General features: G+C 44.9%; 1 protein-coding gene across 1 annotated transcript in view; it reads right to left on the minus strand.

The window, feature by feature from the left end:
- The window catches only part of stk11 (serine/threonine kinase 11), a 30,923-nt gene continuing 17,254 nt past the window's right edge, over window positions 1–13,669 (minus strand). Inside the window, exons 7-11 of the mRNA XM_080858836.1 lie at window positions 13,192–13,319; window positions 11,981–12,038; window positions 5,935–6,131; window positions 1,385–1,645; window positions 1–968 (exon numbers count right to left, since the gene is read on the minus strand). Of these exons, the coding sequence (XP_080714962.1) occupies window positions 1,443–1,645; window positions 5,935–6,131; window positions 11,981–12,038; window positions 13,192–13,319 (586 nt within the window). The 3' untranslated portion in view covers window positions 1–968; window positions 1,385–1,442. The remainder of the gene's footprint in view (window positions 969–1,384; window positions 1,646–5,934; window positions 6,132–11,980; window positions 12,039–13,191; window positions 13,320–13,669) is intronic.

Here is a 13,669-nt window from a genome sequence, read left to right on the forward strand (position 1 = left end):
ATGTGTTTTATATAAATAATAATTAAAAAATATTTATTGAAGAACAAAAAAAGAAAAAAAAAAACCTAGATGGAGAAACCAAAACCGATCAAGAAGAAAACCAGAGGTTACGGTGGCCCGGCGGGTCAGATGGTGTGGGGATGCATTTTCACTTGTCTCTTTTTTTTGTCTTGTGTTCAGTCTTTAGTCTGAGAGAGGCTCCCTTGTCTTCTGTTCCATACAGCATGCAGTTTACACCGGATAGAAATCACCATCATCTTCATCTTCGTCACTTCGGGCCCAACCCAGCGCACACAGAAGAATTCAGATCTTTTTAAAACTCTTTTCACTGGGGGATACTAATATAGATATATCATTACCAATATAGCAATAATTATTACTGTTGTTGTCATTCTTTACATTATCACAATAAAACGTCTGTGTCTGTAACTGTGGTTTAATTACTGTAAAAAAAAAAAAAAAAATTATAATTCAGGGTAACCTAGCAACTAAATCTGGCTGTTGGGAGTCAACCTACATCATGTACAGAGGATGCAGAGGAGAGAAAGAGGAGGAGAAGAAGAGAGGATGGAGGTGTACAGAGAGAGAGAGGAGAGAGATAGAGAGAGAGAGAGAGAGAGAGAGAGAGAGAGAGAGAGAGGAGAGAGATAGAGAGAGAGAGAGAAGCGAAGAATGTCCTGGCATCCATTTTGGGTTCATTGTCCAGGGTGACGGGGGAGAGGGGGGGCAAGACGTGACTGCTGGGAGTTGTAGTCCAAAGCGTGTGGAGAGGAAAGAAACCTGCCTGCTGGGAGTTGTAGTCCAAAGCGTGTGGAGAGGAAAGAAACCTGCCTGCTGGGAGTTGTAGTCCAAAGCGTGTGGAGAGGATAGAAACCTGCCTGCTGGGAGTTGTAGTCCAAAGCGTGTGGAGAGGAAAGAAACCTGCCTGCTGGGAGTTGTAGTCCAAAGCGTGTGGAGAGGAAAGAAACCTGCAGGTGAGACAGAGCGATAGAGTTCAGTTACACCTACATACACCTACACCTGTGTGGGTGTGTGTGTATGTGTGTGTGTCTGTGTGTGGGTGTGGGTGTGTGTGTGTGTGTGTGTGTTTGAAAGCAAGAGGTCAAATTCGATAGGAAGAAAATAAATTGAAATGAGGCTCCAGAGAACGAAAAACAGAAACGAGTGTGTGTGTGTGAAAGAGAGAGAGAGAGAGAGAGATGAGAGAGAGAGAGAGATGAGAGAGAATAAGAGAGAGACAGAGAGATGTGTGTGTGTGGGTGTGTGTGTAGAGGAGGAAGGAGTGAGTCATTAGCAGCAAACTGTTCAATCCCCTGACCGTGCACACACACACACACACACACACACACACACACACACACACACACACACACACAGGACTGACCGATAGGAGTTGTGTGTTGTGGCTGTGTGTGTGTGTGTGGCAGGGCGTCGGGGGCGGGTCATTGCTGCTTGCAGGTGGAGAGCTTGCGGATCTTGCTGGCCGTGGACACGCCCTTGCGGGAGGGGTTGGAGGAGGAGCTAGAGCGCCGCTCCGCCTTCGGCTTCAAGGCCCCGCCCTCAGTGCCGTTCACACACACAGCCTTGGCCAATCCCCTGCCTCGACCCTCCATCTCATCCTCGTCCACATCCTCTGCAACCTGACCTGTTCACACAGGAGCCAGACATCACATCATGAGGCATCCATATCATCATACCATGACACAGCAACCTGCCCTGTACACACACACACACACACACACACACACACACCACACACACAGGATCCAGACATCACATCATGAGGCATCCATATCATCATACCATGACACATCAACATGCCCTGTACACACACACACACACACACACACACACACACAGGATCCAGACATCACATCATGAGGCATCCATATCATCATACCATGACACAGCAACATGCCCTGTACACACACACACACACACACACACACACACACAGGATCCAGACATCACATCATGAGGCATCCATATCATCATACCATGACACAGCAACATGCCCTGTACACACACACACACACACACACAGGAGCCAGACATCACATCATGAGGCATCCATATCATCATACCATGACACAGCAACATGCCCTGTACGTACACACACATACACACACACACACACACACACACGAGCCAGGCAGACATCACATCATGAGGCATCCATATCATCATACCATGACACAGCAGTTTGTCCTCATTAAATATGGCTACATCACTTACAGGCATAATCACTTGTAGATATTCACATCAGTTATCCAAATGATCATGGTACAAAGACAGCATCATTCTCTGGGAGATTTTCATCTGATTTTTGTCCTGAGCTCTGGAGTTCAGCCCGAACAACCAGAACCAGTACAGACCCACAGAACCACTCCAGAGGTCCAGAGAGCAGCTGCATGTGTGTGTGTGTGTGTGTGTGCGTGTGCGTGTGCGTGTGCGTGTGCGCGTGTGTGTGTGTGTAGAGACAGATGGATGTAATTTAAAAGAGACTGGGAAACCCAGATCTTGAGCACATGGCGTGTGGGTTTGTGTGTACATGTGTGTGTGTGTGTGTGTGTGTTTGTGTGTTTGTGTGCATGGAGTATGTGTGTGTGTGTGTGTGTGTGTCTGTGCGTGCATGTGTGTGTGTGTGTGCACGTGTGTGTGTGTGTGTGTGTGTGTGTGTGTGTGTGTGTGTGTGTGTGCGCGTGTGTGTGTGTGTGTGTGTGTGTGTTTGTGTGTGTGTGTGTAGAGACAGATGGATCTAAATGAAAAGAGACGGGGAAACCCAGATCTTGTGCTGAGAGCACGTGGCCCCATGTCCATGCTCTCATTCCTAACCCTAACCCTAGCCATTCTACACCATACCAGAGGACTTTAAGTCTACTCTAATTCTATACCATACTGCCCTACAAAGGCAAAGAGCAGTATGTGCATTTTTCCAAAACATTTTTTTTGCAGAAATTGAAAGTGCAGGGTCAGCTCTTCAATCTGTGAACATTTTATGTTGATCAATAAAATGTTTCATGTAACATGTAAATATTTGCAATTTAAATTTGCAGTGTGTATAGAAAAGTAGAGTAAAACCAAGCCAAGTGCAGTATATGTCTTTACTGCAGTTTGCCTTGGTTCTACATGCTTGGTTCTACATGCTTTTACATGCTTTCACTGCAGTTTGCCTTGGTTCCAGTCATATTTGCTGCAGTCTGCCTTGGTTCAACTTGCCCTTGCTGCGGTCTGCCTTGGTTTTTTTTATATTTAAATAATCTCTGACATTATGATGCAAAAATATAATTTTCCTTCATTTTTACACTAATGTTCATAAAATACACATTTGTTCCATTGCTTAGGCATCAAGGAACATTTTTACATCAAAAATATTGTGAGTTTTTTTCCATAAAAAGAGTGATTATGGTCATCTTACTGCAATACCTTAATGTATGCGTGTGTAATTTTAAGCAGTAATACAAAGGCAAAACGCAGTATAGCCTATAAAATTACCAGATTTTGCAAAAATGTAAAAAGAACTTAAAGGGTGGTGTTCACCTCACTTTAATCTATCTAATTATACATTTTGTTGTTAAATATAATTTAAAACTTTTACTTGGTGAAAAAAAAACACAAAAAGCTGTTTTTCTCAGTTTGGGGTTTTTGCACTTACTGCTCTTTGGCTTTGTAGGGCAGCATACCAGAGGACTTTAAGTCTACTCTAATTCTATACCATACCAGAGGACTTTAAGTCTACTCTTATTCTACACCATATCAGAGGCCTTTAAGTCTACTCTTATTCTACACCATATCAGAGGACTTTAAGTCTACTCTAATTCTATACCATACCAGAGGACTTTAAGTCTACTCTAATTCTACACCATATGAATGTCTAATTCTAAACCATGTGAATGTCTAATTCTACACCAAATTAATGTCTAAGTCTACTCTAATTCTACACCATATTAATGTTTTATCCTCCACCATATTAATGTCTAATTCTACACCAAATTAATGTCTAAATCGACACCAAATTAATGTCTAATTCTACTCTAAATCTACACCAAATTAATGTCTAAGTCTACTCTAATTCTACACCATATTAATGTCTTATCCTCCACCATATTAATGTCTAATTCTACACCAAATTTATGTCTAAATCGACACCAAATTAATGTCTAATTCTACTCTAAATCTACACCAAATTAATGTCTAAGTCTACTCTAATTCTACACCATATTAATGTCTAATTCTACACCATATGAATGTCTAATTCTACTAAAGTGTAGCTATTAAAACATTGTGGAAACCAATATTTAACAGTCTTTTAATGTTGATGGAATACAGCACGCACACGCACGCACGCACGCCCACACTTGTGTTTTCTGCCCACTTGATTTTCTTTAATAATCTGGCTTCTTCATTCCTGGGTTCTCTGTCTCTCTCTCTCTCTCTCTCTCTCTCTCACTCTGACTCACACTCTCTCTCTCACTCTGTCTGTCTCTCTCTCTCCCTCACTCTGTCTCTCTCCCTCACTCTGTCTCTCTCCCTGTCTCACTCACTCACTCACTCACTCACTCACTCACTCACTCACTCACTCACTCACTCACTCACTCACTCACTCACTCACTCACTCACTCACTCACTCACTCACTCACTCACTCACTCACTCACTCACTCACTCACTCACTCACTCACTCACTCTGTCTGTCTGTCTCTCATAATGCAGCTCAGAGTCTGGAACACAAACCCTCTTTAATGACCAACAGCCAACCAGCTTATGCTGAGGCACAGAACCGTGCCCAACAGAGTACAGGTAACATGTCACACACACATCACACATCACACTACACACACACAGCTCCAGAGAGAACACCATAGGTGTGTCTTCTCATATAGAGAATAAGCTTTAATCAGAGAATAGATCCGACTCAAGACTTGACAGATGAATGGTTCTGCATCAGTCCCTGTCTCTGTCTCTGTCTCTAACAGTAGTACTGGGCTTCCTGGGTCAGGGTGGGGTGGGGGAGGGACCTTTCTGACTGGCTGCCCTGGCTAGCCACTGCTCTGGGATCTGTCTGTCTTCCCTGAGCAGCTCCTTCATGATGGGGAAACAAAAGCAGGACAAACATCACTTCACTGGGACACTGCACTGGCCTACTGCACTGGGGCACTGCACTGGGGCACTGCACTGGGGCACTGCACTGGGGCACTGCACTGGGGCACTGCACTGGGGCACTGCACTGGGGCACTCCTCCTCTTGCGCGAGATATTTCTACGAGTGAAGTTCTCAAAAGAATGTTTGAAAACAACAATTTGTTTTAAGATAGGGTGTATGATAACATGTGACGTTGGTACGCCTAAAGAACGTTAGGCTTTCTGACGAAGGCTAAGGTGCTAATGTTAGGAAGGTGGCTGACTGACGCCTCGCAAATCACATCAACCATTATTGCTGGTTACAATAGCGTGTTATCGGATAGTGCAGTGGCTATTTCTCGGTAACTCTTTGAAAACGCCGAATTATGTACATTAACATACAAAACATGACCTTCAGCGGAGTTTGGTCCGCCATCTTTGTTTACAATTTGCAGTTGCCGGAGGGACTTGGCGCGCAGGTTTATGGATAATAGGCAGCATCAGGCTGCACTGGTGGTTCATTGAACAATGATGATTTTAAAGTTTCTTATGAACCCAGAAGAGAAAAATGTAAGGGATTTGAAACAGTCCTCCCTTCTCTTGTTGAAGAGAGGGAAGGAAGGAAGGGAGACAGCATTTGAAGAGTTTTCAAACAGGGCCAGAGTGACCTGAACACTGTGACCTTGGGAATGTGAATCCCCAGTGATAATACTGTGGGCCTGTCCAGACAACTGCATGTGTCAACATTATGATCAGTATATAATGACGGAGTGTGTGTGTGTGTGTGTGTGTGTGTGTGTGTGTGTGTGTGTATACCTGGTACTGTAAAGTCCTGAGTGTAGATGATGTCGTCTTCCTCCCCGTCGAAGAGCTCGTCATCCTCCTCATCAGCGTAACCGTGGAGATCCTCCAGGTAAGGCACCACACTCATGCTCCTCCAGGAGTCAACGCCTCCTGCACTGGGGGGGATGGGCACCGGGGGGTCGGTGGGGGGGTGTTTCTTACGCACCCAACTACAGAGGGAGGAGGGAGGGGTGAGAAAGAGGGGGTTGGTGTAAGATTAGAGATGACAGGAACTGGACATAACCAGCCAATCAGCGCAGATGAGGGGAAATAGGGAAGAGACATGACTGACCCATCCATTCAAAGAAGACATGAGAGATTCTCTACTGGCTGAGTGTCTAACTGACGGCCCATTCACACGTAACGCACGCTACGGACCCACAATGCAGTTGGGCGACCCATGACGTGACTCATTCTGTGTGTAATGAGAAGCGTCCAGTGTGTTTGAGTTCATGGAGTTAGAGTGAGGATTTGCAAAAGTGACTGAATGTATAAGGGAGAGGATGAATGAATGAATGATAGACACAGAGACAGAGAGAGAATATGATGAAGTGATTGAATGGATGAATGAACAGAAGAATGAATGAACAGATGAATGAGTGAATGGATGAATGAACAGAAGAATGAATGAACAGATGAATGAGTGAATGGATGAATGAACAGATGGATGAATGAACAGATGAATGAGTGAATGGATGAATGAACAGATGAACGAGTGAATGGATGAATGAACAGATGAACGAGTGAATGGATGAATGAACAGATGAATGAGTGAATGGATAAATGAACAGATGAACGAGTGAATGGATGAATGAACAGATGAACGAGTGAATGGATGAATGAACAGATGAACGAGTGAATGGATGAATGAACAGATGAATGGATGAAGGAACAGATGAATGAGTGAATGGATGAATGAACAGATGAATGAGTGAATGGATGAACGAACAGATGAATGAGTGAATGGATGAATGAACAGATGAATGGATGAAGGAACAGATGAATGAGTGAATGAACAGATGAATGAGTGAATGGATGAATGAACAGATGAATGAGTGAATGGATGAATGAACAGATGAATGAACAGATGGATGAATGAACAGATGAATGAGTGAATGGATGAATGAACAGATGAACGAGTGAATGGATGAATGAACAGATGAATGAGTGAATAGATGAATGAACAGATGGATGAGTGAATGGATGAATGAACAGATGGATGAATGAACAGATGAATGAGTGAATGGATGAATGAACAGATGAATGAACAGATGGATGAATGAACAGATGAATGAGTGAATGGATGAATGAACAGATGAATGAACAGATGAATGAGTGAATGCTAGAGAAGAGAAAACCTGGACAGAGAAAGGTAGAGCTGCGTCTGAGTGATTGAGTGGTGTGTGTGTGTGTGTCTGGGTGTGTGTGTGTGTGTGTGTGGTTACAGGAGGACCAATGCAGCTGGCTCATCAGTTGCCATGGTAAAGCCAGACTCATCGTCCTAATTTAGCAGTTTGTGTGAAAAGCCTCTAAGTGCCCTCTCAGACAGACACAGACACACAGACACACACACATCAGAAAGGATGGAGGATGTTCAGCCAGTCTTTTACTTGCCGTCTCTCTCAATCCTTCCGCTCTCACTCTCTCGCTTCCCTCTCTTCTGCCCCCAATCTCCTGCAGACACCCTTCTACCCTCACTCGCTATAACATGCACGCGCACACGCAGACACCAACCGCACGCACGCATGCACCTTACAGGGATGCCACCAAACCCGAAAACGTTATTCGGGAAAGCACAAATAATGTGTTGGAAACAGATATTTCTTCCACCCAAAGTTGATTGCTGTTGTTCAAAGGATGGTGAGCCCCATGATGGTCATAAGAATAAAAAAGGCCTAAATGAGACAATCTCTGCCCCAAAGTGCACAGGACCAGGGGGAGAACACACAGAAGGCCAGATGATCAGATTATGTCCTCCAGCAAACCACTAGGATGAGACTAGGACGCCTTCCCGAAAAATTCATATTTTTTTTTGCAGATTGCGCTTCACGCAGATGCCGCCCTTTTTTGGGGTGAGAACGGCGAATCTGGCTGAGGTGTGACGAGTTCGCACGACTCATTTTCTTAGAGTGAGAAAGTGAGATGACGTATGGGAGGCGCGTTCTATTACAGGTGTGCGCTGACGTGCTCAGAGCTGGAGACGCGTTCTAACGTCAGCAGTGCGTCTTGTTTGGCGAAACTGTACTATTACCGTGACAACCTAATTCTAGTGTGCTTCTATTGAATCGACTCTCTCTCTCTGGCGTCATAGTTTGGAAAGCTGTCTTTAGAAAGCAGAAACTCTTTGACTACCTTCGTTTAGTGAGTACCAAGTTTAACCTGGCGTCCCTCTGCACTTAAAAGTGTACTAGACAGTCAAAGCGGACAACTGGCTCTACTTGAAATGACGACTCCCTCCCAACTGCACACCCAAGGTTTAGAGTTCCATTCAAACAGCCCTGCTCCGGCAGCCATTACTCAGATCACCAGGTCATAGCAAGACTGCACAGGTGACACAGAACCAACATTGCTTTCTTTGTTTTACTTCATAGTGCTTTAGGAAGGACTGGAACCCTGAATACTCTTGTTATGTGTCTGAAAGATGGAGGATTGGGACCCTGAATACTCTTGTTATGTGTCTGAAAGATGTAGGACTGGAACCGTGAATACTCTTGTTATGAGTCTGAAAGATGGAGGATTGGAACCCTGAATACTCTTGTTATGAGTCTGAAAGATGGAGGATTGGAACCCTGAATACTCTTGTTATGAGTCTGAAAGATGGAGGATTGGGACCCTGAATACTCTTGTTATGAGTCTGAAAGATGGAGGATTGGGACCCTGAATACTCTTGTTATGAGTCTGAAAGATGGAGGATTGGGACCCTGAATACTCTTGTTATGAGTCTGAAAGATGGAGGATTGGGACCCTGAATACTCTTGTTATGAGTCTGAAAGATGGAGGATTGGGACCCTGAATACTCTTCTTATGTGTCTGAAAGATGGACGATTGGAACCCTGAATACTCTTGTTAAGTGTGTAACTGATGGAGGATTGGAACCCTGAATACTCTTTTTATGAGTCTGAAAGATGGAGGATTGGGACCCTGAATACTTTTGTTATGAGTCTGAAAGATGGAGGATTGGGACCCTGAATACTTTTGTTATGAGTCTGAAAGATGGACGATTGGGACCCTGAATACTCTTGTTATGAGTCTGAAAGATGTAGGACTGATGAATTCTCTTGTTATGTGTCTGAAAGATGGGGGAGAACTACAGCAAACCAAATCTACCTACGGATAAAATAACCTGAGCCTGAGCCATCTCCATCTCCCACACACATTCTGCTGACGTGTAGCTTTCACCGAGTCCTCCATGGGGGAGATGCAGAGATGAGAGAATAGGGTGAAAGAGAAGACAGGATGGAGAGATGATGAGAGAATAGGTGAAAGAGAAGACAGGATGAAGAGAGGATGAGAGAACAGGTGAAAGAGAAGGAGATGGAGAGAGGATGAGAGAATAGGTGAAAGAGAAGACAGGATGGAGAGAGGATGAGAGAATAGGTGAAAGAGAAGACAGGATGGAGAGAGGATGAGAGAATAGGTGAAAGAGAAGGAGATGGAGAGGATGAGAGAATAGGTGAAAGAGAAGACAGGATGAAGAGAGAATAGGTGAAAGAGAAGACAGGATGTAGAGAGGATGAGAGAACAGGGTGAAAGAGAAGGAGATGGAGAGAGGATGAGAGAACAGGTGAAAGAGAAGACAGGATGAAGAGAGAATAGGTCAAAAGGGAAGAGGAGATATAGAAGGGAAGGGGAAGATTGAGAATGACAGTGAGAAAGTGAGAGTGTGAGCGAAGGGAGGGAGGGAGTGAGCGGGAGGGAGAGAGACAGACAGAGGAAGGAGGGGGCGAGAAAAAAAAGGAAGAGAAGGCGAGATGGGAGTGAGAGAGAGAGCGAGAGAGAGAGGGAGGGTGTGTGTGTGTGTGTGTGAGCAGAGTAATAATAACCCTTCAGTGTGGCGTCATTCCCAGCGTCACAGGGAAACACACAGCTTCCCTCTCGCAGAGGACACACACACAGAACTACACACACACACACACACACACAGGACACACACATAGCTACACACGGAGCTACAAACACACAGAGGACACACACACACACACACAGAGACACACACAGAGACACAGACAGAGCTACACACATAGCTACACACGGAGCTACAAACACACAGAAGACTCACACAGAGACACACACAGAGACTCGCACACAGAGCTACAAACACACATAGCTACACAGCTACACGCAGCTCAAGACAACCACACACACCTGCACACAATCTCTTTCCCTCTCTCTCACACACAACCCCTCTATAGGACTTTGCTGTACACTCTATTTTCCTTGCTCACGAGCCAGCTGCGCACACATGCCAGCACATACTGCAGGATGGACACACACACACACACACACACACACACACACACACACACACACACACACACACACACACACACACACACACACACACACACACACACACAGCTCTGACTCATCGCGGAGCCTGGGGGAGGGAGGGGGGGGTTGACTCATCCTGCACTGGACTGGTCTCAACCAGCTAGAGCCTCCAGCACACACACACAGGCAATATCTACAACCTACTATCAGCTACCCGTGAGTGTGTGTGTGTGTGTGTGTGTCCATCCTGCAGTATGTGCTGTATTGAGAATCTCTTCACAGGGTCGTGTGTGTGTGTGTGTGTACACATACTTGTGTTGCCGTATGTGCTGTATTGAGAATCTCTTCACAGGGTCGTGTGTGTGTGTGTGTGTGTGTGTGTGTGTGTGTACACATAGTTGTGTTGCCGTATGTGCTGTATTGAGAATCTCTTCACAGGGTCGTGTGTGTGTGTGTGTGTGTGTGTGTGTGTGTGTGTGTGTGTGTGTGTGTGTGTGTACACACACATAGTTGTGTTGCCGTATGTGCTGTATTGAGAATCTCTTCACAGGGTCGTGTGTGTGTGTGTGTGTGTGTGTGTACACACATACTTGTGTTGCCGTATGTGCTGTATTGAGAATCTCTTCACAGGGTCGTGTGTGTGCGTGTGTGTGTGTGTGTGTGTTAGGGCTGTCAACGAATATTAGAAGTTCGAATTCGAGTTCGAATAGTATCCAAAAACGCGAATTCGAACGTGAAAATGAATATTCGAATGTGAAAAAACACTCCCGCGGTACAAGCGCCTCTATCTGCTTTGTGAATGAGCCTCTGTCTGTTCGCGATGTCCCTCATGTAATGTTTAGTACTGAACTTATCAGGACTCTTATTGTGAAATGATGCGTGAACCGGAAACTAGTGTAACGTACCTGAGAGTGGAAGACGGTTGATTTAATAAAGACTCCTGAACTTGCAGTATATGTGGATACCGGGTAATACTTTCTATGATAAAGTACAAGTCAATACATGGTGTCGGAAGTGGGATAATATTCAAATGTGAAAAAACACTCCCAACACACTGCTTGCGATGATCGTTCTTAATGCCTAATGTTTTTTTTTTCATTGAGAATAACCCAGCAGTTTAGCCACGGTTGCACTACATTACAAACTCATATAGATACGTTCATCATTTTTGTTCCTGGCGATTTCAATTGGTTCTCTGTGCAAGACAACAGACATGGACATTTATTCTTTCTTATTCACAACTGTTCTGAGCTGGACAGGCTATGCCATTCAATAAGCATCCGAAGTAGTGCTCAGGGGAGCTAGTAGTCTGGTTGGTGAAAGCTGCTGTAACGCAATGTTCTCGGCAAAGTCCGAGACAGCTTTTTTTCATTATTGACGTATTGACGGCAACTGCGTAAAATAGGCAACCAGATATTCGAATAGTTCGAATTCGTGATTTTTTCCCAAACGAACATTCGAATGTCATTTTTGAGCAATTTTGACAGCCCTAGTGTGTGTGTGTGTGTGTGTGTGTGTGTACACATACTTGTGTTGCCGTATGTGCTGTATTGAGAATCTCTTCACAGGGTCGTACTCCAGCATTCCTGAAAGAGCACAAAGGAGAGATAGAGACAGGAAATTAAAAATGTTTCAAAATCACTTTCATCCTCATAATGTGTGTTTGAGTGTGTGTGTCTGTGTGTGTGTGTCTGTGTGTGTCAGTGTGTGTCTGTGTGCGTGTGCCTGTGTGAAGAGAAGGTGTGAGTGAGTCACTCTGAGCATATGCTAGTCTTAACCTATGCAAATGAACATGTACAGGATGTTGTGCTGTATGTGTGAGAGAGAGTGTGAGTGAGAGAAATACATTTTCTGCACTGTGCTGATTTCTCAAACTCAAATCTGTTGAAAGCAGGTTCTTCTTCATTATCTAAAGAATAAGGTGTGTGTGTGTGTGTGTGTGTGGACACTGCACACTGCTAGACTTATTTAGCATTATGTATGTTGTGTAAATTGGAGTAACTTTCTTTCCATAAACCCAGCCTTCCTGTAGCTATACGAGATGTCATACTAATAAAATGGCCATTCTGGGATATCTTTTAATCTGGTGTTTTGTGGGGTGTGTGTGAATCTCTGTGAGGTGACTGTGTGCACAACATCGGCTGAGCTAAGCTCTGTGAGGTGACTGTGTGTGTGTGTGTGTGTGTGTGTGTGTGAGGTGACTGTGTGCACAACATGTGCTGATGGTTTACACAGCACTTCCTTCCTCAGAGCCAACTCAGTCACACCTTACTTTATACTGCCACCTGCTGCACATACCTGTACAACACAACCAGACCAACACACACACACACACACACACACACACACACACACACACACACACACACACACACACACACACAAACACACACACACACATATATAGAAGAGTAGAGAATAGAGGAGAGAGAAAAATATAGAGAAGGGTTGTGTGAGAGAGAGGGAGAGAGAGAGAGAGAAGGGTTGTGTGAGAGAGAGAAGAAGCGAGAGAGAGAGAGTGCTCTAGAAGAGTAGAGAGAGAGAGAGAGAGAGAGAGAGAGAGAGAGAGAGAGAGAGAGAGAGAGAGAGAGAGAGAGAGAGGGGACGAGAGAGAGGGAGAGAGAGAGAGAGAGACAGACAGACAGGAGAGAGTGCATCATGTCGGTGCAGGATCCCACTGTGTGTGTGTGTGTGTGTGTGTGTGTGTGTGTGTGTGTGTGTGTGTGTGTGTGTGCTCACCTTTCAGCAGGTCAGACAGCAGAGGTCCACACTCCTCTGGGACGCTGTAGTCCCCCTTGCCGATGTTCTCAAATAGCTTATAAATGTTGTCCCCCTCAAATGGGTACAGGCTCGTCGTTATATTGTATCTGTCCAAAAACAAAAAACAGTGTTATTGGAGACACACACACACCAGTCTTATTGTATCTGTCCAGGAGACACACACACCAGTCTTATTGTATCTGTCCAGGAGACACACAGACACGTCTTATTGCTGTCTAGGAGGCGCGCGCGCACACACACACACACACACACACACACACACACACACACACACACACACACACACACACACACACACACACACACACACACACACACACACACACACACACACACACACACACACACACACACACACACACACACACACACACACGTCTTATTGCATCTGTCTAGGAGGCACACCCACAAAACAGTCTGGTGGTGCAGAGAGCAA

This window comes from Sprattus sprattus, assembly GCF_963457725.1.
Source record: "Sprattus sprattus genome assembly, chromosome: 20".
Lineage (NCBI taxonomy): Eukaryota > Metazoa > Chordata > Actinopteri > Clupeiformes > Clupeidae > Sprattus > Sprattus sprattus.